This window comes from Canis lupus, chromosome X (assembly GCF_048164855.1).
Source record: "Canis lupus baileyi chromosome X, mCanLup2.hap1, whole genome shotgun sequence".
NCBI lineage: Eukaryota > Metazoa > Chordata > Mammalia > Carnivora > Canidae > Canis > Canis lupus.
The window spans coordinates 82746770-82773936 of NC_132876.1; the positions used below are offsets into that span (position 1 = coordinate 82746770).

General features: G+C 51.8%; 1 protein-coding gene across 3 annotated transcripts; it reads left to right on the top strand.

Annotated features, from left to right (window-relative positions):
- The first annotated feature begins 848 nt into the window (after nt 1–848).
- On the top strand, nt 849–27162 carry CACNA1F (calcium voltage-gated channel subunit alpha1 F). 3 transcript variants are annotated; one of them, XM_072816609.1, is made up of 48 exons: nt 849–910; nt 2523–2540; nt 2924–3029; nt 3258–3397; nt 3644–3786; nt 3874–4026; nt 4407–4603; nt 4709–4812; nt 5712–5902; nt 6174–6266; nt 6380–6473; nt 6646–6672; nt 6824–6984; nt 7910–8135; nt 9185–9392; nt 9490–9610; nt 9728–9809; nt 10899–10944; nt 11133–11184; nt 11657–11807; nt 11983–12112; nt 12322–12381; nt 12532–12638; nt 12730–12817; nt 13246–13353; nt 13441–13493; nt 14233–14379; nt 15083–15284; nt 15379–15537; nt 16345–16455; nt 16717–16800; nt 17611–17631; nt 17846–17974; nt 18322–18387; nt 18647–18738; nt 19198–19357; nt 19585–19712; nt 20006–20102; nt 20345–20447; nt 20708–20809; nt 21201–21331; nt 21577–21714; nt 21993–22162; nt 23489–23614; nt 23716–23843; nt 23965–24077; nt 24477–24674; nt 24965–27162. In XM_072816609.1, exons 1-48 carry the CDS (start codon nt 849–851, stop codon nt 25193–25195), a joined length of 5757 nt encoding a protein of 1918 aa, XP_072672710.1. In that variant the 3' UTR covers nt 25196–27162. The 3 variants fall into 3 exon arrangements, with proteins under 3 accessions (XP_072672710.1, XP_072672708.1, XP_072672709.1); XM_072816607.1 differs by having other exon boundaries at nt 849–873; nt 2288–2540; XM_072816608.1 differs by having other exon boundaries at nt 849–873; nt 2288–2540; nt 5712–5869.
- The last annotated feature ends 5 nt before the right edge of the window (nt 27163–27167 follow it).

Genomic DNA, 27167 nt, shown 5'->3' on the forward strand with positions numbered 1-27167 from the left:
GAAAAATCTTTCAGGATTTCGTTTGGGACTGCATTGAATCTCTAAATCACTTTGGGAAGAATTGGCATTTTCACAACATTGACCATTTCTATTAGTAAACTTATCTTTCCATTTAGTTAGGTTCCCTTTAAATCACTTGATAATATTTGATCATTTTTTTCCATGGAGATCTTGCACATACGTATGTTAGGTCTATTTTTATGTACTTCAAAGTTCAGATACTATTGGGAAATGATATCATTTTTCTTATTTTAATTTCTTTTTTTAAGATTTTATTTATTTTTTTAAAGATTTTATTGGGATCCCTGGGTGGCTCAGCGGTTGAGCGTCTGCCTTTGGCTCAGGTCCTGATCCTGGGATCTGGGATTGAGTCCCACATCAGGCTCCTGCGGGGAGCCTGCTTCTCTCTGTGTGTCTCTTATGAATAAATAAAATATTTTTAAAAAATAAAAAGATTTTTATTTATTTTTCATGAGAGACAGAGAGAGAGGCAGAGACACAGGCAGAAGGAGAAGCACGCTCCATGCAGGGAGCTCGACGTGGGACTCAATCCCAGGACCCCAGGATCACACCCTGGGCTGAAGGCAGGTGCTAAACCATTGAGCCACCCAGGGATCACCTTATTTTAATTTCTGACTGACTGGTACTGGTATATATTTTATAAAAATATTTTTAAAAAATCAGTGCCTTTTCTGTTGCCAGGATCTAGCCCATAAATGTCCCATCTTTGCCCCTACTCACTGTCCCATCCAACCCTGCTATGGCCCCTCCCTGTGACCTTAATCTCTCTAAAGCTGGGGGAAGAGAGGGGGGCTATGTGCAGATGGCTCTTCAACCTCGAAAGGAGGATGTCGGCATCTGATGGCGGGAAAGGTGAGAGTAGCTTTCCACCCTTGCAGACCCTTGGAGCAAGCCTAGGCTCTGCTCTACCCTCTGTCCCTCTGACCCATCTACTGCCCAACGGGACCCCACCCCTGGAGAGTCACCGGGGACCAGAACCATATCGCCTTGTTTCCATCCCAGCCAGCACCAAATATAGCCTTACTGCCACCTGAACCCTGATGCTCAGCCTACCCAGACCCTGCCCCTATGGCCTCCCAGCCCCATCCACAGCTTTAGTTCCCAACTGAATCTCAACCCTAATCCTGGCCCCAACCTCCATCCTAGTGCCCACCCCAAGCCCAATTCCAAAGTCAGCCCCAAGCTTAATCCTAACACAAACCTTACCAACCAGAAGGCAAACCCCCGTTAGAGTCTAAAGCCCAATGTAGATACAGCTCTTACTATGAGCTCTAAATTCACCTAACCTCAATCCCAACATCTAGATATCAATACTGTTATAAGTAGGTCTCTGACTTCCCAGAAAGAGCACAGATAAATTTTTAAGGGAGAGAGAGAGAGAGAGAGAGAGAGAATGAACACATTTGATGGTGGTAGTAAGTCATGAAGGCTTGGAGTCAGAGACTACATAGGTTTGAATCCCAATTCAGCTACTTCATCAAATCACTTAACCTCCCTTTTGGCATCAATTTCCTCACCTGAAAAATGGGAATAATACTCTGTGCCAGACATTATTCTGAATACTGAACTCACAATCCTCACAACTCTAAACATAGGTACTCTTATGATTCCATTTCACAGATAAAGAAATTGAGACTCAGAGAGGTTACATAATTTTCCCAAGGCTATACACAGCTACCAAGTGGTTGAGTCAGGATTTAAATTCAGACAGAAATAAAAATTCAGACAGCTTGTTTCCTCTAACCCTGGGGATCTTAAGCAAGCCGACCTACTGCCCCTCAGAGGCTGGAACAAAGCCACAGGAATTAGGAATGGCCTTAGCTGAAAACCCCAGGGCCAAATTCAGGGCCCATCGAAACTTAACTTTAACCCTAACCTTGATCCTAATTCTAATCCCAACTCACACACTCCACTCCTACCTGTATTGAAATCCAATCCAGAAGTCCACCACTCTAATTTAACCCTAAATTTGCCTCCAGCTATAAACTTCATCCCACTCAGTGCCAATTTAAACTCCTTACCAAGTCTAACAGCAAAGCCTCTTTTACTTGGACATGTAATCTCACCCTCCCTTCTCCAAAAACTCTACCCCCCAATCAATTACAACACCAAGTCTTACCCTCAATTCTTAACTCGGGCACCCCCGACTCTCCCTAATTTTACATACTCTTCTCTCCTTCCCCCAGACACAGGAATGGGATCAGGAAGGAGGCAATCATGATTGCCCCAATACCCCATCCCTCCCTGACTTGGTTTCTCCACACAGACACCACCCCAGAGCCCAGCCCAGTCAATGGGACAGGCCCTGGGCCTGAATGGGGGCTGTGTCCTGGGCCTCCAGCATCAGGGGGTGAAGAAATCAGCGGGGCCGTGGGCCCAGAGACCCCTAAGCGAAGAACTCAGCACAATAAGCACAAGACGGTGGCAGTGGCCAGTGCCCAACGGTCACCCCGGGCGCTCTTCTGCCTCACTCTGGCCAACCCGCTGCGGCGGTCCTGCATCAGCATTGTGGAGTGGAAGCATCCTGGAAGGCCAGGGGGGCAGGGCTCAGGGGTGAGGGTCACCAGGGCACCAAGAGTCAAGGATTGGGTCAGGGCTGGAATGGAGGAAGGCTGAGGTCACTAGGGACCAAGAGTCAAGAACTGGATTAGAGGGTGAGTTGAGAAAGGTGAAGGTCACTGGGGAAAGGAGGAGTGTCAGGAGTTAAGGAAGAAATCAAGGCTAGAGTTGGGGATAGCTAAGGTTTCTAAGGGGTTCAAAGTCAAAGCCTTGGTCGGGGCAGGGGTTGGGAATGCCGAGGCTGGTTGCCTTGGGTCAACCATCAGCACTGGGTGGGGAGAGCACCAAGGGAATGCGGAGATCCTGATGCCTATCTGCCTGGGTCCTTGACTGTCCACTTGAGGCCCTTTGACATCCTCATCCTGCTGACCATCTTTGCCAACTGTGTAGCCCTGGGGGTCTACATCCCCTTCCCAGAGGATGACTCCAACACTGCTAACCACAACCTGGTGAGGCTCGCCCTCCACCCCTGCTGCCCCCAGCCAGATACAGCCCCAATAGAACCACACCACAACCCTTTAAGCTCCCCCCATCCCCGCTCCTCGCTGACCCACAAGACCCTCTCCCATGGAGCCTCACCCTAGATCCCCGACTATGCTTCCCTTCCCCAGCTCCCCTCAAGCCCCATCCCCAACTAACCCCCTACTCTTCCGCCCCACCCCTGGCTCCGCCCTCAGGAGCAAGTGGAGTATGTATTCCTGGTGATTTTCACTGTGGAAACCGTGCTCAAGATCGTGGCCTATGGGCTGGTGCTCCATCCCAGCGCCTACATCCGCAACGGCTGGAACCTACTTGACTTCATCATCGTTGTGGTCGGGTGCGCGTCTACAGGGGACAGCCCCACCTTGGTGCAACTTCCTACCCCAGGCCCGCTGAGTTCGGGGTGCGGGGGAAATGTCCACTTCCTCCGGGTCCCATTTGGCAGCCAGAATCAGGATTGTTAACATGTTTTAAATATATTCGCATTTCCAGTTACAGGGACTTGTGCTTTTCTGAGAAGGGAGGGGTGGAGGGAGGTCGCAAGAGTTGACCTCGGCCTTCTCATCCCGTGCTACCCCATCAGGCTGTTCAGCGTGCTACTTGAGCAGGGCCCTGGTCGGCCGGGGGACACCCCGCATACCGGGGGGAAGCCGGGGGGCTTCGATGTGAAGGCGTTGAGGGCGTTTCGGGTGCTGCGGCCACTGAGGCTGGTATCTGGGGTGCCAAGTGAGTGGCACGCCCTGGGAGGTTGGAGGTGGGGGAAGGGCACAGGAGAGGGGTGGGATAGGCCCACCTCCCTCTCTGTCCCTACAGGCCTGCACATAGTGCTCAATTCCATCATGAAGGCGCTGGTGCCGCTACTGCACATTGCACTGCTCGTGCTCTTCGTCATCATCATCTATGCCATCATCGGACTCGAGCTGTTCCTTGGACGCATGCACAAGACATGTTACTTCCTGGGATCTGGTCAGCCATCCCACCCCTCCAGAGCCAGGACGCCCCCGACCCCCACCACCTCCACCGGTTCCTAGGCCCCCACCTTGTTCTCATAAAAACCCACTCAAATCCACAAGACTCCACCCCCAGGCTCAGGCCCCACCCCCAGAATAACGAGTGCTACCCCTTTATTCAAGATTCTGCCCTCAATCCCGAACTACGGCCGCCCCTTTGCCAATAGCTCCGCCCCATCGCAAGACTCCCCGGACAGGCCAAGGCCCTACCCCGCCCTTGATTTAGAAAAATCTCAACCCTGAGTTGAACTTACCAGATGGGCGGGGCTCCAGTGTAGCGGTGGCTGTGGGTGGGCGAGCTTCGGAACCCGAACCGGAGCTCCAGTCTTCCCGCAGACCTGGAAGCCGAGGAGGACCCGTCGCCCTGTGCGTCTTCGGGCTCAGGGCGAGCGTGCACGCTGAACCAGACCGAGTGCCGGGGGCGCTGGGCAGGGCCCAACGGAGGCATCACCAACTTCGACAACTTCTTCTTCGCCATGCTCACGGTCTTCCAGTGCGTCACCATGGAAGGCTGGACCGACGTGCTCTACTGGGTGAGGTGGACGACCGCACATGGTGCGAGACTGCCCCTGCCTTGCCTCCTAAGCTCAGGCGAGTGTCTGCATATCCTGAGAAACGCATGTTCCCTCTCTCCCTAGATGCAGGACGCCATGGGGTATGAGCTGCCCTGGGTATATTTCGTGAGTCTCGTCATCTTCGGGTCCTTCTTCGTCCTCAACCTTGTGCTTGGTGTCCTGAGTGGGTGAGGAGCCTAGACACCTCCCCCCATACCGCCCTTCAGCCCCTGTCTCATTTTTGTTGTTGTTCCTAGCAAACCCCTAGGCACCTTTCAGCACCCATCTGAAGTGCCCCTTCATTTGGTCAGTCGACATTGAGCATCTACTGTGTGCAAGGCACCATTCTAGGAATGAAATAAAAGACAAAAATCTCTGTCTTCTTGGATATTATGTTCTGATGGGGAGAGACAGATAATAGCAATATACACAACAGGTTGTGGATACATGCACCCACACACACGTATGTAGTGGGTTTTTTAATTTTTCCTTATTTTAAGTGGGCTCCATGCCGAATGTGGGACTTGAACTCACAGCCCTGAGATTAAGAGTTACATGCTCTACTGACTGAGCCAGCTGGGCGTTTCACATATGTAGTGTGTATAGATTTTTAAAGATTTTTAACATTTATTCATGAGAGATGCAGAGAGAGAGGCAGAGACCTAGGCAGAGGGAGAAGCAGGCTCCCTGCAGGGAGCTCGAACTGGAACTTGATCCCAGGACCCCGGGATCATGCCCTGAGCCAAAGGCAGATGCTCAACCGCTGAGCCACCCAGGCGCCCCACATATGTGGTATTTTATGTGGAATACGTGCTGTGGGGGAAAAAAAGCAAGGCTGAAGATAGAAATGGGCAACTCTTGCAATTATAAATAGGGACAATCAGGACAGCCCTACTCGAGAAGGTGTTATCTGAGTAGAAATGTGAAAGAGATGAGAGCACGGGCTGTGTGGAGTGTTCCAAGCAAGGGGAACCAGCTGTGCAAAGCTAGCATGTGCTGGACATATTCAGAGAACGGCAAGGAGCCCAGTGGGGCTGGAATGGTAAAGGCAAGGGAGCCAGGGTGGTTCTCCATCTTCCTCCTCCAGGGAGTTCTCCAAGGAGAGGGAGAAGGCCAAAGCACGAGGGGATTTCCAGAAGCTGCGGGAGAAGCAGCAGTTGGAGGAGGACCTACGGGGCTACCTGGACTGGATCACGCAGGCAGAGGAGCTGGACCTCGAAGACCCCTCAACCGATGGCAACTTTGGTTCTATGGCTGAAGAGGGCCGGGCCGGCCACCGTAGGCAACCCCAGTCTGGCCCATTCCCTGCTCCCTGCTGCCTCAGATGTGGGCTACCCTCCTGAGACCCCACCCCCACCGGCAATGCCTGGACACCCAGTCCCCCCAGTTCCAGCCTAGGACACAGGACCAGACCCAGACTCAAGTACCCTTCCCAGAGTGTGCCCAAAACAAGGACTCCAAATAGCAGCCCCCGCCCCCACCACATTCCCCCCACGTGGCCCTAACCCAGCCTCAGGCCATGCTCCTCAGATGTCCTCCCTGTCCCCAGGGCCACAGCTGGCAGATCTGACCACCAGGAGACGTGGACATCTGCGCTGGTTCAGTCACTCCACCCGCTCCACACACTCCACCAGCAGCCATGGTGGGGGCCCATCCAGGTTGAGGAGGGGGGTAGGATGGGTAGACAGAGGAGAAAGCCAAGGCTAGAACTCTGGGGTCTTCACATACTGACCTCTTTTCGCATCCTGCCCACAGCCAGCCTCCCAGCCAGTGACACCGGTTCGATGGCAGAGATGCCAGGCGATGAGGAAGAGGAGGAGGGGGCTCTGGCCAGTTGTACACGCTGCCTGTGAGCAACGCCAGCCCTTGGCCCCTAACCAGCCCAGAACCCAGTCCAGACCCTGACCCGACTCCTTATTTTACTTTCTAACCTTGACCCCAGCCCTTGACCGCCAACCCCAGCCACTGATTGTGCCCTTTCGTCCCTTATGACCCCTACCTTTCATCCTCCTCTTTTCCAGAAACAAGATCATGAAAACCAGGGTCTGGTGAGTTGAGAAAGTTATGGGACTCTGGGACCCCATGACTTTGTGAGCCCCACCTCCAAGGCCCCCATGACCCCTGGGCTACCCTACCTGAGCCCCCCACCATGGCTTAGGTGGGTGATTTCAGCCAGTGAACTCCCCTTTCCCCCTCCAGCCGCCGCCTCCGCCGAGTCAACCGAGGACTCCGGGCACGCTGCCGGCGGGCTGTGAAGTCCACCGCTTGCTACTGGGCCGTGCTGCTGCTCGTCTTCCTCAACACACTGACCATAGCCTCAGAGCACCATGGCCAACCCATGTGGCTTACCCAGATCCAGGGTGCGCTGTCCCCCCGCCCCGACTGCCAGGCCTCTTCCCCAGCCCCCAATTCCCTCCACCCCAGAAGCCCAAATCCAGGATCTCTAAAGTTCCTCAGACCCCCTGGACATTGCTTTCCTGCCCTAACAAATGCAGAAACCTTAGCCTGTCCCATCCCACCCTGTGGCTTCCAATGATGTAGCATTTGCTCTGTGCATCAAGCTCTGTTGTCAGCACTTTACATGTACTAACTCAGTTACTCTTGACCAAAAATCTTATGTGAATCAAGTACTAAGGCACAGAGTACTGAGCACCAAGGAACTGAAGAATTAAATGATTAATCCCAAGACTCGGCTAGCAAGTGGCAAACCCAGGCAGGTGGCCCCAGAGTCAGGAATCTTAACTCCACGCTGTCTGGACAGGTTAAACCCTTCCATGTCTCAGTTTCCTGTCTCCAAAATGGGGCTAGTAATCATACCCACTTCTTGGGGGTATTTGGAAGGATTGAATTAGTTCAGGTGAAAAGTGCTTCAGACATGGCTTGGTCCACATAAAGCTAACCTTTTATAAGTGTTAGCTCTTACTATTATTCGTTTTAATCTCAACCCCAACCTGAATACTGAACACACTTCTGACCCCAAGCCTCAAACCAGCCTCAGTCCCAACTAAACCCCAAATTCTAACACTACCTGTGAAGGGGTGTTTTCCTGGACTCATAGAGACTGACTGAGGCCCCCACCCTGATTCTGCCCCTCACCCTGGTTCCAAGCCCCTCAAAACCTCACCCACTCTGACCTACAAACTCACCCCAACCCCTAACCGTAGCCTTACCACCAGCTGCGTCTGGCCTAATGCCAGCTACCCCAGATTGCCCCATGGCCCCTACCTCCTTACACCTCACCAAGGAAATTGGCCAGTTCAGTCACCTCTGCCCCTCTTCTCACAGAGTATGCCAACAAGGTGTTGCTCTGTCTGTTCACGGTGGAGATGCTCCTCAAGTTGTACGGTCTGGGTCCTTCTGTCTATGTTTCTTCCTTCTTCAACCGCTTTGACTGCTTCGTGGTCTGTGGGGGCATCCTGGAGACCACCCTGGTGGAGGTGGGCGCCATGCAGCCCCTGGGCATCTCAGTGCTCCGATGTGTGCGCCTCCTCAGGATCTTTAAGGTCACTAGGTGCGTGGGGTGAGGGAGGATTGGGCCCCAAGCACAGCACTAGCATCCCTCTCCCCAGCTCCAGTGACTATCTGTATCACTATTCATTTGGCAAATATCCACTGAGTGCCTACTGTGTGCCAGGCACCCTTTGATTCCTGCTGTTTCTCCAGGCCCTGGAGAAACAGCAGGAATCAAACAGACACAAATTCCCACCTCATGGAGATTATGTTCTTAGAGGGAGAAAGAGAGAGAGAGTACGAGTGGGGGTAAGGGGGGCAGAGGGAGAGGGAAAGAGAGAAAATCTTAAGCAGGCTCCATGCCCAGCCCAGAATCTGACTTGGGGCTCGATCTTCTGACCCTGAAATCACAACCTGAGCCAAACTCTGAGCCACCCAGGCGCCCCCTGCCTAGTGATTAAAAGCCATTGTGGAGGGTGTCTACTCTATTTCCATCCCCTTCCTCAAACTCAACTCCAGCTCAAACAGTATTCCCAGCCGCATCTCTGAATTCACCTCCATACTCATCCCCAAACATTACACCGTCTCTAACCCCAAACCCCTAGCCACTCATCATATGCAAGCTCATCTACAGCCCCAACACCAAATCCCAAAGTCAACCCCATCTCCAATCTCATCCCTAACTTGCAGCCCATCTCCATCACTAACCACAATCCCATGTCCCTAACTCCTAACCAGCAGCCTATCTCCAGCTGCAACCCCAGACTCAGACCCAATCTCATCCCTACCCCCTCTTCTATCCCAACTCTCAACAACAACCTTGTCCCCAACTCAGGTATCTAACTCCAAATACTCCCAACCTGAAACCCAATTATAGCTTCATAACTTCCATATACCCTCTATCCTGACTTCATCTCTCATTACACCTTTAATTCCAATCCTAACTCCAAACTCAACCTTCCCCTCACATCGCATTTTTGCCTCAACCCAACTCCAAAGTTCATTTTAACCCAGCCCACGCCCAGTGCATTGCAAGCTGGAGTCCTGCCCTGGCTCCTGCCTCACCCACCACTGGACATGTCAACCCTGCCTCCTCCATCTCTGCTGCAGGCACTGGGCATCTCTGAGCAATTTAGTGGCATCCCTGCTCAATTCAATGAAATCCATCGCATCGTTGCTGCTTCTCCTCTTCCTCTTCATCATCATCTTCTCCCTGCTTGGCATGCAGCTGTTTGGGGGCAAGTTCAACTTTGACCAGACCCACACCAAGCGGAGCACCTTTGATACCTTCCCTCAGGCCCTCCTCACTGTCTTTCAGGTGGAGTCTGGAGGCCATGGGATAGGTGGGCCAGGCAGGGAGGAGGAACCGTAGGGTGGGAGGGTCCAAAGAGCTTCACGGTGAACTCCCACCCCAGATCCTGACAGGTGAGGATTGGAACGTGGTCATGTATGATGGCATCATGGCCTATGGTGGCCCCTTCTTCCCAGGAATGCTGGTGTGTGTCTATTTTATCATCCTCTTCATCTGTGGCAACTGTATCCTTGGAGCTTTGGGGGGCTGGGTGGTGGTAGAATGGAGGGGTGGATAAGGGGATGTGGGCAGTCCACAGGCAGGCTGCTTCTCCATTCTTTGCACCCTGAGCTCAGCTCCAGACATCCTTTTGAACGTGTTTCTCGCCATAGCTGTGGATAACCTGGCCAGTGGAGATACAGGCACTCCCAAGGACAAGGGCAAGTACGTCTGGCCCTGCCCCCAAGACAGTCTCTCTCTGGGATCCCTGACTTGGTGCCCACACATACACCCCACCCCACCAGAGATGCCTTGGTCACCCTGGCAACCCATATCCCTAGATCCATTCTGTCGGTCCTCATTCATTCAATGTGCATTCCTTGATCACCTATTTTGTGCCAGGCCATGTTCTAGACACAGAGGAGACAACAATGGTCAAGGTAAACAGAGCCCTTGCCCTCATGAAGATAGCATTCTAGTTGAGGGAGGCAAGCAAAATATAAACAAATGAATGTATAACATAATTTAATTTAAATATATGTTAATAATTGATAATAGAAAATGGAATAAAAGAATAGAGAGAAATGAGAGTTGCTACTTTGGTTAGGGCAGTCAAGGAAGGCCATTATTCAGAGGTGACAGTTGAGCAGACACCCAAATGAAGTGAGAGAGTGAGCCATGAAAATATCTGGAGGAGGCAGCCTGGGTGGCTCAGCAGTTTAGTGCCGCTTTCAGTCCAGGGCGTGATCCTGGAGACCCGGATCCAGTCCCATGTCAGGCTTCCTGCATGGAGCCTGCTTCTCCCTCTGCCTCTCTCTCTGTGTATGTCTCTCATGAATAAATAAATAAAATCTCTTTTTTAAAAAAAAAAGAAAATATCTGGAAGAAGAGTGCTCAAGACAAGGGGAGAGCAAGTGCAAAGGTCCTGAGGTGCACATTCAGTGCATCCAAAAAAATACCAAGGAAACCAGTGAGTCTGGAGTGGGGTAAGCAAGGAAGAGAGTGGTAGGAGGTGAGCTCAAATGGGGGAACAGTGAGGCCATATTGGGGGCGTTCTGGGCTATGGTGAGGACTTTGGTTTTTGCTCTGAGTGAGTAGGAGTCATGGGAGAGGTGTGAGCAGACGAAGAATGTGCCAGACTTAAGATTTAACAGGATCCTTTTGGCTGCTGTGAAAAGAACAGATTGTGAGGATGAGGGCAGAAGCAGGGAGTTTCCATGGGACCTCAGAAAGGTCTGTTCTGACTGCATTGACCCCCCTCAGCCTCGCCTATCTGCTATGATCCTTAGCAATCACTCCCCTTTCCTCGAACAGGGAGAAGAGCACCGAGGGGGCTCTCCCACAAGAAAATGGAGTGTTGGTGAGTTAGAAGCCTGATCACTGTCTACACCTCGCGTTACCACCCATACCTGTCTGTATGTGTGTGTGTGTTTAACCCCCATACTCTGCCTGTGCATTCCTCCATTACTGCGCTCCTTCCTTGCCTCCCCTGGGTCCATCCTATAGTGTCTCCCCTACCATCGGTGACCCCCATATTTTTGTCCCCAGGTGGCTGGTGGGGAGAATGAGGAAGAGGAGGGCAGAAAGAATGAAGGAGCAGGCAAGTGGCAGGGCCGGGTGGAGAAGGTGTTGGACCTTAGAGATGGCACCCAGGCAGAGCTCTTGACCCCTGAAATCCTCCTCTCTTGAGAAGCCTTTTCTGAAATCATCTTGAAAGTAAGGGGCTTGGTGTGTGGCCAGCAACATTTGGGATGTTGAGATTTAAAGAAAAGAAGTGACTTTTGTTTTACTGCAGAACTTCTCAGAGCCTTTATTGTAAAATAGTGTATAGTGGACTGCGAGGATGGTGGTGTTCACTCGGCAGACATTTCCTGAGCTTCTGCGGTGTCCCAGGCACTGTTCTAAGTGCCAGAGACACAACAGTGAACCAAACAGACTAAAATCCCTTCTCCGAGGAGCTGACATTCTAGCAGGGAGATGGGAAGAATTTTCCATGTGACAAGCACTGTTCTAGGTGCTGTACATACGTTTTCCAATGAATTGTCTGTCTTTTGATCTTCTTCTGATGCCAGGCATGGAGGAAGAAGAGGAAGAGGAGGAGGGGGAGGAAGAGGAGGAAGGGGGTGCAGGGCATGTGGAACTCCTGCAGGAAGTTGTACCCAAGGAGAAGGTGGTACCCATCCCTGAGGGCAGCGCCTTCTTCTGTCTCAGCCAAACCAACCCGTGAGTGCTGGGAGTGGGTGCAGGATGGGCTGGGGCAGGTGGAGGGCCAGGGAGCAGCCAAAGCTCTGGCAGCGGGCATGGCCTGATGCAACAGAGGCTGAGCTGTATCCCTTGGGCTCTCCCACTCAACTCCCTGGTCCTGGGTTCTGACCGCAGCCCACTCCCCACTCCCCAGGCTGAGGAAGGCCTGCCACACCCTCATCCACCATCATATCTTCACCAATCTTATTCTGGTATTCATCATCCTCAGCAGTGTGTCCTTGGCCGCTGAGGACCCCATCCGAGCCCACTCCTTCCGCAACCATGTGAGCCTTTGGCAGGGGACTAGGGGGACACTCCCAGAGGCAGGAGGAGAGGGAGGAGGAAAGAGAGGGAGGGAAGGAGAGGGGGACAGCAAAACTTACAGAGAGGTGTGAGCACACACACACATACACACACACATATACACACACACCCCCAAGGTGTCCCCTCAGCTATGACTCAATGGCTTCCCCTATTTCTCACCCCCCCCCAGATTCTGGGGTATTTTGATTATGCTTTCACCTCTATTTTCACTGTGGAGATTCTACTAAAGGTAACAAATAGGCCTCCCAGCCATACCCCCAGTTGCCCCAACCCACTCTGCCCCCATCCCCACAGCCCACCTTTCCTGTTTCCATACCCTCCTCCCCTCTCTATGAGCACACCTAGAGTCTAGCCTGATGTCCTTCTACCCCTCCCCCAGATGACAGTATTTGGGGCCTTCCTGCATCGAGGATCCTTCTGCCGTAGCTGGTTCAATCTATTGGATCTGCTGGTGGTCAGCGTATCCCTCATCTCCTTTGGCATCCAGTGAGTGACTCTCCCCACCTCCTCCTCACTCTATTCCTCCCAGGACAGAGGCCAAGCCTGGGCCAGAACCTGAGTACTGACCCTTCCCCAGCTCCAGCGCCATCTCAGTGGTGAAAATTCTGAGGGTACTCCGAGTCCTGAGGCCTCTCCGAGCCATCAACAGAGCCAAGGGACTCAAGGTAACCCAACCCCACCCAAACCCACAGGACCCATGCCCCTGCCCCACTCCTAGGGCCAGGACCTCCAATAAGACTGGATTTGCGTGGATGCATGACCACAGAGCCTGGACCCAACATGTAACCACACATCCCTGACCACCGATTGTATGGCCTGACCTATGTTCCATCCAAGTGACTATAAATTCCTTATCAAAGGCCACATTTCTCTGATTCAAGTTCCTGAAATATGACCACATATCCCTTCTTGGTAAACACTTATTCCTGGTTGGTGCCCACATGGCCCTGGGCCTGTATCTTTGACCACCCATCCCTGATCCATAACCAGATGTCCCCAGCCCAAGTCCCTGAGCCCCATCTACACCCAGAACCCCTACCCCATGGCTGCTGTGGCATGCAGTTTCTTTAGCCATATTTGTGGGTGCTTGCAGCATGTTGTGCAATGTGTGTTTGTGGCTATCCGGACCATTGGGAATATCATGATTGTGACCACACTCCTGCAATTCATGTTTGCCTGCATTGGCGTGCAGCTCTTCAAGGTGAGAGGAAACACCGGAGGGATGTCCGGGTATGGGTCAAGGTGGAGAGTAAGGGGGAGATCTGCCTGACAAATATCCTCCCTACAGGGGAAATTCTACAGTTGCACTGATGAAGCCAAACACACCCCACAAGAATGCAAGTGAGTGCCTAAAACCCTGCCCTTCTTGGATCTTGGGACCCCTCCCAAAGGCCAAAGGGGCCCCTAGATTTCACTAAGGCCCCTAGAACCCTTAGACATTCCTCCTAAAAACTACAGAGACTCCTTCAGTTTTTATTGAGGACCCCAAACCCCCATGAATTCCCCCAAGGCCCCATGATAAAACCCCCAGAACTTTCCCAAGAGCTACAGAGTCCTCAGATCTCACTAAGCCCTAAGAGATCCCCCAATACCTCCCCAAAACCCCTCTCCACATTCTCCAGAGTTACCCACATTCTACTTCAAACCCTTCGGAAATCCCTAAACACCCCCCACCCACCCACAGCCACTGCCACCTAGTCCCAGGCTTCCATCTTTTTTTTTTTAAGATTTTGTGTATTTATTCATGAGATACACACAGAGAGAGAGAGACAGAAACATAGGCAGAGGGAGAAGCAGGCTCCCTGCAAGAAGCCTGATGTAGGACTCGATCCCGGTACCCCGGGAAATATGTTCTGTTAATATCTTTATTTCATAGATGAGGAAAACTAAAGCACAGAGAGGTTAAATGCCCAAGGTCACCCAGCCAGTAAATAGGGCAGGGGGCCAGGGTTTGAACCCAGGCTATCCATCCTCACCACTATGCCCTGCTGCATCCATGCTAGAGACCCCAGTCCCATTTCCCCAGCTCCCCAGCTCCTCATCCCTCCTCACCCATCCAGCCTGTCTGCAACATCCACAGGGGCTCCTTCCTGGTCTACCCTGATGGAGATGTATCACGACCCCTGGTCCGGGAGCGGCTCTGGGTCAACAGCGATTTCAACTTTGACAATGTCCTCTCAGCCATGATGGCCTTGTTCACTGTCTCTACCTTCGAAGGCTGGCCTGCGTGAGGAGCAGGGCCCCGGGGATGGACAGGGGATAGGGCAGGAGTCTCTAGACTGGGATCTCCTTGGGGACGGGTGGGAAGGTATCTTGGAATGTGATAAAGGTCTCATGAGACTGGATAAGGTTTTTGGGGACTGGTAGGCATATCAGAGGAGTGGGTGGGGGTCCTCCAGAAGTTGGCTGGGGGCGCTTTGGGGACTGGGTAGGGGATATCTCCAGGAATTGGCTAGAGGCCTCTGAGGATCTAGGTGGAAGTCTAGAGAGGAATGGGTAGAATTTAGGGGGGACCAGGTAGAGGTCTGGTGGAGGGGCACTGGAGGAGGTCTCAGAGGAGCTGGAGCTGGAGATTCAGTTCTTAGGAGCTGTACAAGTCTTTGGGGTACTAACTGAAGATCTTTGGGGAAGAGGAGCAAGGAATTCAAATTGATGGGACAGGATTTAGAAATATTTGGGGGCTTGGCTTGTGGGGGAGTTCTGGGGAGCTACATGGGGATCTCTAGGTGGCTGAAGAAGGGGATTTGGGGATCTTGGAGGACAGGTGGGGGTCACTTGGAGTATGCATGGAGGTTCCAGGTGTTTAGGTCAGGGGATTTAGGGCCTTTGGGGTGCCAAATAGGGGATTCTGGAGTGTCTGTTATAAGGTTTCTGGGGTCAGGTCTCAGGAGACTGGGATATCTCCTCACCTACCCCCACTGGTTCCCCAGTCTACTGTACAAGGCCATCGATGCAAATGCAGAGGACAAGGGCCCTATCTATAATTACCATGTGGAGATCTCAGTGTTCTTCATTGTCTACATCATCATCATTGCATTCTTCATGATGAATATCTTTGTGGGCTTTGTCATCATCACCTTCCGTGCCCAGGGCGAGCAGGAATACCAAAACTGTGAGCTGGACAAGAACCAGGTGACCTCTGACCCCTCACCCATGGCCTCCAACCCCTCCCCACCTCCTTGCCTTGAGATCCCATGGCTCACTCATGCCCTGCACCCATATGCAGCGCCAGTGTGTGGAATATGCCCTCAAGGCCCAGCCACTCCGCCGCTACATCCCCAAGAACCCACATCAATATCGTGTGTGGGCCACTGTGAACTCTGCTGCCTTCGAGTACCTCATGTTCCTGCTCATCCTGCTCAACACCGTTGCTCTAGCAATGCAGGTCTGAGCTCCCCTTCCTGACCCCTGCCAGTCACCTGATCCTATTTTGTCCACACAATACCTTGGAACCATTAGGAATGCTTTCAGCTGCAAGTAACAAAACCCCCAACTGACAGAGACTTAAGCTATAAAAATATTTGCCACATTTCTTCAAACCTAAGGCCAATAATTGGAAGTTGTATCCTGACTTAAGAGATATAAGAATGTGGGGAAATGGCTGATGGGCATTGTAAGTTGCCATTGATTGTGAAATACACTCCATTTTCAGTGATCATAAATGTGAAAAGATGTGCATATTGGAGTCAACAAAATACGGTAGCTACCTCACATAACAAGAAGTTTAGAGGTAGGCTGTTTGACCATTGTTCATCAGGTATCCAGGCTCTTTCTCCTCCACCATTCTTAACAAGTTGGCTTTCATGCTTATGGTGGTTGCTTCGTGATCACAAGATGACTGCCGCAGCTCCAGACATCAAAACCAAATCCAAGGCAGGAAAAAGGAGGGAAGGTTGCACCAGGGGGCTTTCCTCATTTGAACCTTTTATTGGAAAGCAAAAATAGTTTTCATGGAAGCTGTCCAGCCAGCAGCAGACTTCTGTTTCTGTCTCATTCGTCAGAAGCAGCTGCAAGGAAAGCTAGGAAATCACAAGCTGGGCTTCCCAAGATCCATATTGGGATACAATGTGAGGGGTTTGGCCAAGGCATAGTGCTACCACATCTCACCTCTGTCCAAGCCAGAAAATATTTGGTTGTGGGTGGCAAGGTCTCTGCCTCAGGCTCTGTCCTCATCCCTGGCTTTCTCCCCCAGCACTATGAACAGACTGCTCCCTTTAATTATGCCATGGACATCCTCAACATGGTCTTCACTGGCCTCTTCACTATTGAGATGGTGCTCAAAATCATCGCCTTCAAACCCAAGGTGCCTCCCTAGCCCTAGATTCAACCTGCCGTGGGTGAATTCCTTGGGGTGGAGTTCATTGCAGAGCTCCAGGTTGGGGGGGGGCGGGTAGGGGCAGCAACCAAGGACTCATGAGACCAGGGAGTGACAGGGATTCAGATGCAGGCCCATCATGTGGTCCAAGCCAGGCCCTGCCTCCACAATGTCGCCTACCACTACTGGCCTCGTATACTAGCTTGCTAGCTCTGAGAGGACAAGGCTCTACTTTTTTCCTGCCTACAGCATTACTTTACCGATGCCTGGAACACGTTTGATGCTCTTATTGTAGTGGGCAGCGTAGTGGACATTGCCGTCACTGAAGTCAACGTAAGGACTGGCCTCTCCACTAACCCAGCCTTTCCCCACCTCAACCCCAGGGCTTTCTTTCACATGAAGAGGTGCCTCTCGCTTACCTCCACCCTATTCTTGAAGACTCAGTGCTCCTCATCCTAGCTCTGTATCTCCTGAGTCCCTGTCAGGTTTAGCCAAAGTCCCCCTCCACCAGCTCCCTTATTCCATTTGTAACCTATCCTCTGGCTCTTTCATCTCCTAAAATGACTCTCCTGTTATTTCTATTATTTCCTCCATTCCTCCTTCATTTCCTCTACATCACCCTTCATTGGCTCCATCATCTCCACCAACTACTTTGGCTCCATCGTCTCTTCTACTTCATTGGCTCCATTTCCTCCAATGACTCCATTGTCTCCGACACTGGGTCTTCCACGGCTGTCATCACCACTGACTGTACCACTGGCTCCATCATCTCTTCCATTGGGTACTACATGGCTCTGTCACCTCAACTGACAATGCTGCTGGTTCCATATCTCCATCACTGACTTCTCCATTGGGTCCTCCATCGGTTCTCTAATCTTCATCATCTCCATGAAACCACTGGCTCCATCATTTCCTCCATTGGCTCCATTGGCTCTCCTCCATCATTTCCTGTACCATTTCATTTCCCTTCCACCCTCATTGCCAACCTTGATCCACTGCCTCATAACCTTCTCCATCATCCCTTGAATAATTACTCTACCATCCATTATTCCCTATATCTGCTACATCAATTCTCCTGTTCATTTGGGCCTGTGATCTTATCATCTTCTCTGCCACCTCTGTCTTGGCCATACCTCCCTTCAGAATGGTGGCCACCTTGGCGAGGTAGTCCCCAATAGTCCCCACCTTACAACAGGAACTCTCTCCTTTCCATACCCACCCTCCCTTCCTTTCTTCCTGAGAGTCCCTAGAAATGTTCCCTGACCATCCTGGGGCCTGAGTTCTGAGGGATTTGGGGGCTGGGAGGTCCAAAGCATGAGATAAGGAGGTGGCTGTGGCAAATGTAGACTGATCATACCTACCACACCCCCAACCTCAGAGCTCTGAGGACAGTTCCCGCATTTCCATCACTTTCTTTCGCCTCTTCCGAGTCATGCGACTAGTCAAGCTTCTCAGTAAAGGTGAAGGAATCCGCACATTGCTCTGGACATTCATCAAGTCCTTCCAGGTACACCCCCATCCCTTTGACCACCCCCACCCCCATCTCACGCCTCTCAACCTGTCCTTCTACCACCCCCAGCACTACATCTCCCTGTGTATCATTACCGTCTGAAATTTACCTCTTCTGGTTTTCTCTGTTTTTCTAGGCTCCCAATTCCCAACAGGCCTTGGCCTTACTGACCTTATTCTATTGTATTTAATACCATGTCCACATTTGTGAGACACTGGTAGTTGTGAGCACTTTGGGGATGGGCCACATCTCTCTGCAGGCCCACTCTTGAGGGAGCAGTGCATTCTGGGGCTTACAGTGCTCTGCCTGGACCTAAATATCTATCCTCCTCTCCACCCCCATAGGCCTTGCCCTATGTGGCTCTTCTCATCGCAATGATATTCTTCATTTATGCAGTCATTGGAATGCAGGCAAGTGGGGACCCTAGGGAGCATCCCCCAGGCACTCCTCTGCTGAGGGGTGTTGGGTAGGAATTCATCTACAGTGGGGGTGGTGGGTTGAAAGACAAGCTGGATGACACTGAATCAGTCCACACATCTGTGAAATGGGATCAGCAGTGCCTGCATGTCAGGGTTGTGAGGATCTATTGAGTATTAGAAGTTGTGAAATGAATGACAACCTGTGGGGGCATGGGCTCACTCCTCTGACACATGCCCTGTGTACCCACAGATGTTTGGCAAGGTGGCTCTTCAGGATGGCACACAGATCAACCGAAACAACAACTTCCAGACCTTTCCACAGGCTGTGCTACTTTTGTTCAGGTGACATCTACCCTCCTTCCACTGCCATCTTGGTCCCCAACATGCCATTGAGTGCCCACACACCCTGTTGGCCCCCAGACTGCCTGAGCTGTAGAAATAACAGGACAGCATGGGACTCCATTTTTACCTGAGACCTTTTATGGCTGTGATCTGAAGAGTCTTGTATAATAATCTACGCTCAGCCATCCTTTTTCTAGCTGTAAGATGGATCCTCTTGTTAGCCCCTAGTGACCCACCAGTAAAATGGGGACCAAAATGGGGATACCTGATGAACATGACTGTCATCATAATCACCACACCAGCTTCAAAAATATTGAAATACTTTATGGAATCTATCTGTGCCAGATGCAACCCCTGGCAAGAAGTGGGTCATCGCCTCATCCCTCCAGCCCCCACAGTGCCACTTACCATGACTTCATAGCTTCCCCTCCAGGATGGCCCCCCCCATGTGACCCCTAGGTGTGCCACCGGTGAGGCGTGGCAAGAGATAATGCTCGCCAGCCTTCCCGGGAGTCGGTGTGACCCTGAATCTGACGTCAGCCCTGGCGAGGAGTTTACCTGTGGCAGCAATTTTGCCATCGCCTATTTTATCAGCTTCTTCATGCTCTGTGCCTTCCTGGTGAGGACCGTTTTTCCACAACCACCACAACTGCCATGGGGGCTGGCCCTGAGGGGTCTGGGGACAAGGTGGGGAGCCCAAACCTTCAGATCAGGTAAAAGGGCTGGTCTGATGAGATCAACCAGGGGCTCGTGATCCAGTAACCATAAATTTACCTCAGCCTCCCACCAACCCCCCCATACCTAGCTCTGCCCTTTACCTAATCCCCACTGTTCACTGGCCCACAGATCATAAATCTCTTTGTGGCTGTCATCATGGATAACTTTGACTATCTAACCAGAGATTGGTCCATCCTGGGCCCCCATCACCTCGATGAATTCAAGAGGATCTGGTCTGAATATGACCCTGGAGCCAAGTATGGCCTGTAACCACAGGGGATTGCAGGGGACAGTGCACTGCTCCACCCAGTAGCCCAGCCCCCAGAACTTCTGACCTGTGTCTTCCATTACCTAGGCAATAGATGCCCCAGTTTTCCCACTGCCTCTGTCCTCTATCTTCCTTCCCCACTGCCCTCGGATTCTTCCCTGGCAGGCTCTGAGGTATTGATGGTGAGGGGGAGGTAGTGCTGAGCTGGTAGAGTCTTCAGAAAGGGCTAGAGGAGATGTCTCCAATCCAGCGGTGCCTCCCACCTGCCCCCATCTGCCCCAGGGGCCGCATCAAGCACCTGGATGTGGTGGCCCTGCTGAGACGCATCCAGCCCCCCTTGGGATTTGGGAAGCTCTGCCCACACCGAGTAGCCTGCAAGGTCTGTGCACCTCCTCCCCCCAAGCACACACACCCCCACCTGTGAGAGGGCTGTCCACCACCACACACACCCCCACCTGTGAGAGGGCTGTCCACCACCACATGGCAGGGGTGGGCAGGGACCCTGCCTTGGGTGGGGAGGGTATGTTTGGTTTTATCCTCAAAGGTTTCTGTCCCTGGGCATCCAATGCTTTCATCCCTGGCATTTGCTCAAGGGGGGCTCCATGTCTCTGGTGTGTGTAGAGACTTGTGGCGATGAACATGCCCCTCAACTCAGATGGGACAGTGACATTCAATGCCACACTCTTTGCCCTGGTTCGGACATCCTTGAAGATCAAGACAGAAGGTGCATGGGAGGGATGGGGAAGGGGCAGGAGCGGGAGGGCCCCTGAGGAGAGTTTGGGGATTAGTCTCATTGAGTGTGGGCCCAGCTCCTGTCTCTGAACCTCAAAATGAGTGACTGGCTTCTCCAGGCCTGTTTTCCCACCTGTTCAATGGGGGTGGTGTGTAACTGCAGTAGAAGCTCCTGAAGCCCCTCCCCAACAGGGAAGGAGCTGGAAAGGGTTCCTCTTATTGGCTCATGCCCCACATCCTCTCCTGATGCAGGGAACCTGGAACAAGCCAATCAGGAGCTGCGGATTGTCATCAAAAAGATCTGGAAGCGGATGAAGCAGAAGCTACTAGATGAGGTCATCCCCCCTGCTGACGGTGAGATGGCTCCACCCCAATTACTTGAACCCACCCAAATGTCAAATGATTGCTCACCATCACAAAAACCAGCACTGGACGGGGTGCCTGGGTGGCTTAGTGGGTTAAGTACCTGCCTTCAACTCGGGTGGTGATCCCAGGGTCCTGGGATCAAGCCCTGCATTGGGCTCCCTGCTCAGCGGAGAGCCTGCTTCTCCCTCTCCCTCTGCTGCTCCCCGCTGCTCAGTACTCACAGTGCTCTCTATCTCATGTGCTCTCTCTCAAATAAATAAATAAATCTTTAAAAAAAAAAAAAGCACTGGATGGGGGAGGGGACGAAGAGGAGTCTATGCTGTGGGTAGGGGGGACAGAGGACCCCTGTGTGACCTTGCCTCTTCCTTCTTGCCCCCAGAGGAAGAGGTCACCGTGGGCAAATTCTACGCCACATTTCTGATCCAGGACTATTTCCGCAAATTCCGGCGGAGGAAAGAAAAGGGGCTATTAGGGAGCGAGGCCCCCTCCAGTACCTCCTCTGCCCTTCAGGTCTTCAGAGAGGGGCCTGGGTGGGTGGGGGTATATGGGAGCACTGTGGCTGAGGCTGACTGCCCTCTTGATCTCATGGAACCCATGTCACAGATGAAGAAACAGAGACCCCAGGACTCACAGAGGGTCAGGGGTGGCTGAGGAACCCCTTACCCCACCCCACACTCCTGCATGGGAAACAGGCTCTTTAACGGGGGAGTTTAGACACTGAGATGCCTTGCTTTCCTATTTTTCTACCTCCACAGGCTGGTCTGAGGAGCCTACACGACTTGGGTCCTGAGATCAGGCAGGCCCTCACCTGTGACACAGATGAGGAGGAGAAGGAGGAAGAGGGGCTGGAGGGAGAGGAGGAGGAAGATGAGAAACACCCGGAAACACACAAAGTGAGGACAAGTTTTCACTCCCCTACAGAATTTGATTGTAAAAATATACCCTTAATTCCTAAGTAACTTTGACACTGCCTCTGGGGAGGAGGCTCCCAGAGAAGCTCCCCTGCAACAGGCAAACGTTTATTTGGTACTTACCATCCACTGTTGGAGGGTGAGATCCAGATTCAGCCCCTAAGGAGGTCACTGGAAATAAACTCTAAGTGACTTGTGTCACTGACCAAGTGACTTAGATAGAACATGAATGGTAACATTCAGTCTTGTGACTTCCACAGGCCCAGATGGGCTCCCAGCCCCCATCTCGCCGGAGCTCCGTGATTTCTGTGTCTCTGCCTGTTGGGGACAGACTTCCAGATTCACTCTCCCTTGGCCCGAGTGATGATGATGGGGGGGCTTCCAATTCCAGACAGTCCAGTGTACCCCAGGCTGGATCCCATGGCCACAGGTATGGTCAAGGGTCTGGTGGGAAATTCTAAGGGAAGGCAGGGACTAGCCACTACATGGGGGTAACTGAGGGGCAAGAGGGCCTTTGAATGGAAATTTGGGAAGGATGGAAGGGATTCAAGGGTTCATATGGGAACAGAGGGTAATAAGGGATTCATGAGAACAGCAATGCAAAGGTTTAATACAAAAAGCACATAACATGGAACAAAATGAGTTTAAGTTCAAATCCCGGCTTGCCATTTGCTAAGTGATCTTGGGCTAGTAACTTAGTTTCCATGGTCCTCAATTTTCTCACCTATAAAAGGGGAATGATGACAGCACTTACCTCACGGGGATAATGAAAGAATGCAATGAAGTCACACCTAGCTTTTACGGCCTCCTCCTCACTTCCCCTAATACACCCTCAGTTTTGTGTTGAAGGTGTCTCTTCAACAAGCCAACTTTGATTTTTTAAATGTTGGGTCCTTATTATGAGAAACATCTATTAAAATAAAGCCCATATTCATCTTTTAAAAAATATTTAATTTATTTATTCATGAGAGATACAGAGAGTGAGGCAGAGACACAAGCAGAGGGAAAAGCAGGCTCCTTACAGGGAGCCTGATGTAGGACTGGATCCCAGGACCCCGGGATCATGACCTGAGCCGAAGGCAGACGCTCAACTGCTGAGCCACCCAGGTGTCTCCTATTTGTTTTAAAATGATGACAAGTGGGGGCAGCCAGGGTGGTTCAGCGGTTTAGCGCCGCCTTCAGCCTGGGCATGATCCTGGAGTCCCGGGATCGAGTCCCACATCGGGCTCCCTGCGTGGAGCCTGCTTCTCCCTCTGCCTGTGTCTCTGCCCCTCTCTCTGTGTGTCTCTCATGAATAAATAAAATCTTTTTAAAAATTAAAAAAATAAAATAAAATAAAATGATGACAAGTTGGGCAGCTGGGTGGCTCAGTCAGTTAAGCATCCAACTCTTGATTTTGGTTCAAATCATGATCTTGGGGTTGTGAGATACAGCCCCAACTCAGGCTCTGCACTGAGCGCAGAGTCTGCTTGGAATTCTCTCTCTCCCTCACCCTCTGCTCCTCCCCGGGCTTGTGTGCTTGCTTAGTCTCTCTGATAGATAGATAGATAGATAGATAGATAGATAGATAGATAGATAATAAAATATAAAGAAAATAAAATGATGACAGGTTAATTTTATGTTATGTAAGTTTTCTCAATTAAAAAAAAAAACCTACAGAGTTTCTGTAGGAGATGAGGCATGGAACAAAAAGGAACTAGGACCCCAGGACCCCATACTGGGGGGAATCTGGTCTAATTTGCTTCACTTTCCCCAGGAGAAGCTCTGGGGGTTTCATTTTCACCATCCCCGAAGAAGGAAGTTCTCAGCACAAGGGAACCAAAGAGCAAGAGAATCAGGAGGAGGAAGAGGAAATTCCCACCAAAGACTCTGGCCACAACAGGTAGGATGACCTCATGAGCCATGTGCAGGAGGACAGGAATAATGGGACCCCATTGCACATGCCCAGGCCTGAGCTCACCCCCAGCTCTCTCTCCTGCACAGGCTCTCCTACCTAGATGAGCAGGCAGGGACTCCCCCACGCCCCATCCTTTTGCCACCCCACAGACCCCAGAGATGTGCTGATGGGCACAATGCACCACGCCGCCGTCTACTGCCCCCCACGCCTGCAGGTGAGAGCAGGCATGGACCCTGGGGGCCCCCCACAGGGGCCAGCAGAGCAGAGGGCTGGGGTCGCACTGACATTTTTCTTTGCCGCCCCCCTCCCCGCTCCATGCCTCCCCCCACCTCCAGAGCGGAAGCCTTCCTTCACCATACAGTGTCTGCGGCGCCAGGGCAGTTGTGAGGATTTACCCATCCCAGGCACCTATCATCGTGGGCGCAACTCAGGGCCCAGCAGGGCTCAGGTGAGGTGGGGAATGGGGTGCGGAGGTCTGGAGGGATGGAGTAAGCCTAGGCTGAATTTATCAAACACACCACATGTCTTCTGAAGAATGAGGCATGTATGAATTCACAAAATCCTCATGGCACCGGTGAGACAGGTACTGTGGCTAGTCCCAGTTTACAGAGGAGGAAGCGGAGGCCCAGAGAGGCTTAGCCAGGATCACACAGCCAGTCAGTGGCAGAGCTCAGATTTAAACCCAGGCCTTCTATGCTCTTAAGTAAACTCAAGTCTGATTTATATGTGTTCAGTTTGACTCCGGTTGTGTTTGGGGTGGGCAGTGGTAAGAGGTAGGCACAGGGGTGAGTCCTAGATCCTAATACCCCACCCAGCAGTCATTATCCCCCTGTTTATTCTGGTCCAGGGTTCTTGGGCAACCCCTCCTCAACGGGGTCGGCTCCTGTATGCCCCACTGTTATTGGTGGAGGAGGGCGCAGCAGGGGAGGGATACCTCGGCAAGTCCAGCGGTCCGCTGCGTACCTTCACCTGTCTGCGTGTGCCCGGAACCCACTCAGACTCCAGCCATGGCAAGAGGGGCAGTGCTGACAGTCTGGTGGAGGCTGTGAGTCCAGAAGGGATGCGGGCAAGAGGGATGGGGGAGATGGGAAGGAAGTGGGAGCTCAGGAAGGAGGGGGAAGGGCCCCCCCACCCTGGCTCTGTGTTGTGCTTGTAATTATCTATCCCTTTGCTCTGCAACTTCTGCTCAGCATGACATATGCACCACTGTCCCCAGTGACTCCCCTGCGCACTTTCATGGATGATGCATCATCTATCTACACTGACTCCTCTGTGCACACTGCTTTGATTCCATGCTGTGCCCTCTGCCAACTCTGATCCCATCTGTGCCCCCAGGTGCTCATCTCCGAGGGCTTAGGCCTCTTTGCCCGAGACCCACGCTTTGTGGCCCTAGCCAAGCAGGAGATTGCAGATGCATGCCGCCTGACACTGGACGAGATGGACAGTGCTGCCAGTGACCTGTTGGCACAGGGGACCAGCTCACTGTATAGTGATGAGGAATCTATCCTCTCTCGCTTTGATGAGGAGGACCTGGGAGATGAAATGACCTGTGTCCATGCCCTCTGAATTCCCACCCCTCCTCCACTGCTCAATAAAACTCCTGCTCTCCCTTCCCCAGAGGAAGACAGGCATGGACCACAGTCCTGGATTTTGGTGTCTGCACTGGGGCCTGGGGCTGCCCAGTAGCCCCCAGCCATCCATTCCCTGCTTCAGCCCTGAGCCACTGCCCACACACGAATATTTCCAGAAACCAGGACAGCCAGGCCTGATTATTCAGCGTCAGTGAAGGAGGGAGGAGGAGGAGGAAGAGACAGCAGCCAAAAAAAGCTGGAGACAGAGTGGAGGTGGTGGGGGAGGGAAAGGGGACCGGACAGAGATGGAGGAAGGAGGAGGAGAGAGAATGTGTGGGGGCTTGGATAAGGAGTGAGGCAAAGTCAGAGATTCCACAAGGGGTCAGTCAGCTCAGACTGAGGAAGGACAGACAGACAGGATAGAAAGGATAAAAATACTCAGAGTAGAGAGTACTGCCAGTAGAAAGGCCTAGAGGTTGGAATTAGCCTGGTATGTAATATGTCAGGCAGAAGGGTCCTCTCTGACATCATCAGGAATTTCTGGGAAGCTAAGTTGGGATTACCCTAAGAAAAAGAAAATCTAAGTCCACTGACAGGAGACATGGGTGACAGCAAAGGGTGAGGCCCTCAGCCTATGGGTACCCACTTAGGACCCACCTGATTTTCCTGAGACCACCTAAGAGTACCCCCCTATCCTCCCACACAGATCCCAGAGCTCCCCTTTCTGCTCCTTGCCCTGCCTGTAGTCATTGTCCACCCTCTGGGGTCTCATTAACTAAGTAAAGGTTTATTGGACATTTACTTTGTGCCAGGCACTGCCCTGGGTTTCCCTCACCCCAGACTGAGCGGGCTTAAACGTGCCACAAGACTTGTCCAAGGTACTGGTCAGCTCCCCTCCAAAGGAATTGGAAGTAGTGCGGGGAAAGGTCCTGGAGGGGGCCACTTCTGGGGAGGTTCTGACCTAGGGTTTCATCCTCAGCTTTCAGAGCAAAAATTGCTCATTTTTGTAATTTGTGTCAATCCAGCCAGGACTGAAATTTGAGGGAAGCCAGAATTGGAGACTGGGACTCAGAATATAGGATTGCACTAGACCTTGAAACAAAGGCCTTTGGTGGCTAGGGTGGTGCATTGTGGGCATAGCAAGTCATGGACGGAACACAGAGAGTGAAGGGAAACTGCTAAGGGATGAGGTGGGAGAAGCCACCTGAGGCCAGATGATGCAGACCCTTCAATGCCAGTTTCTAAACCCCGAGAGTTCTCCTAAAAGCAGTGGGGAGCCATGGGAGAGATTTGAGCAGGGTAGTGACATAGTTAACTGAATTTTAAACAGATGCTCTGACGGCTGTGCTGAAAACAGAAGGGAGGGGGAAGAGACTGTAGATGCTAAAATTGGCAAGAACCATGGTTGCCTTAGCCAGGGGAGGTGGCAATGGAGATGGTGAGAAATTAGTGGATTCCAGAGATGTGTAGGAAGTAGAATGAACCATTTATTTGGCCCTGTGCGAAGTGCATAACAGTGATTATCTTGTTTAATAAGTGCAACAACCCCATAGGTACCATGTTAAACTCTATTACATGTCCAAAGTCATACAGGAATAAATATTGAAGGTAGGATTCAAATTCAAGCAATTGAATGCCAAAACCCAAGTTCTTTCGCCAAAAAGGCACTACCTGGGAAGTATCCATTACATATTTGTGTGAAGTTGAGTGTGTATGTATGGGGATGTTTAAAAAAATAGGTATATTTTTTAAATATATGGTTCAAGATTCTAAAGGTACATAGGGCTCCTGGCTGGCTCAGTCAGAAGAACATGCAACTCTTGATCTCGGGGTTGTGAGTTTGAGCCCCATGTGTGGTGTAGAAATTAAACAAACAGATAAATAAATATACTTTTAAAAAATTCAAAAGGCACAGAAGAACATAAAGTGGAAATTTTCCCTTCCTTCTAGGGGCAACCAGTGTTATC

Coding starts and splice junctions, on each gene's coding strand:
- CACNA1F (XM_072816607.1), top strand. CDS start 849: ATGTCGGCATCTGATGGCGGGAAAG. Junction 4,813..5,711: donor GTGCTTGGTGTCCTGAGTGG/GTGAGGAGCCTA, acceptor TTCCTCCTCCAG/GGAGTTCTCCAAGGAGAGGG. Junction 12,818..13,245: donor ACAGAGCCAAGGGACTCAAG/GTAACCCAACCC, acceptor GGGTGCTTGCAG/CATGTTGTGCAATGTGTGTT.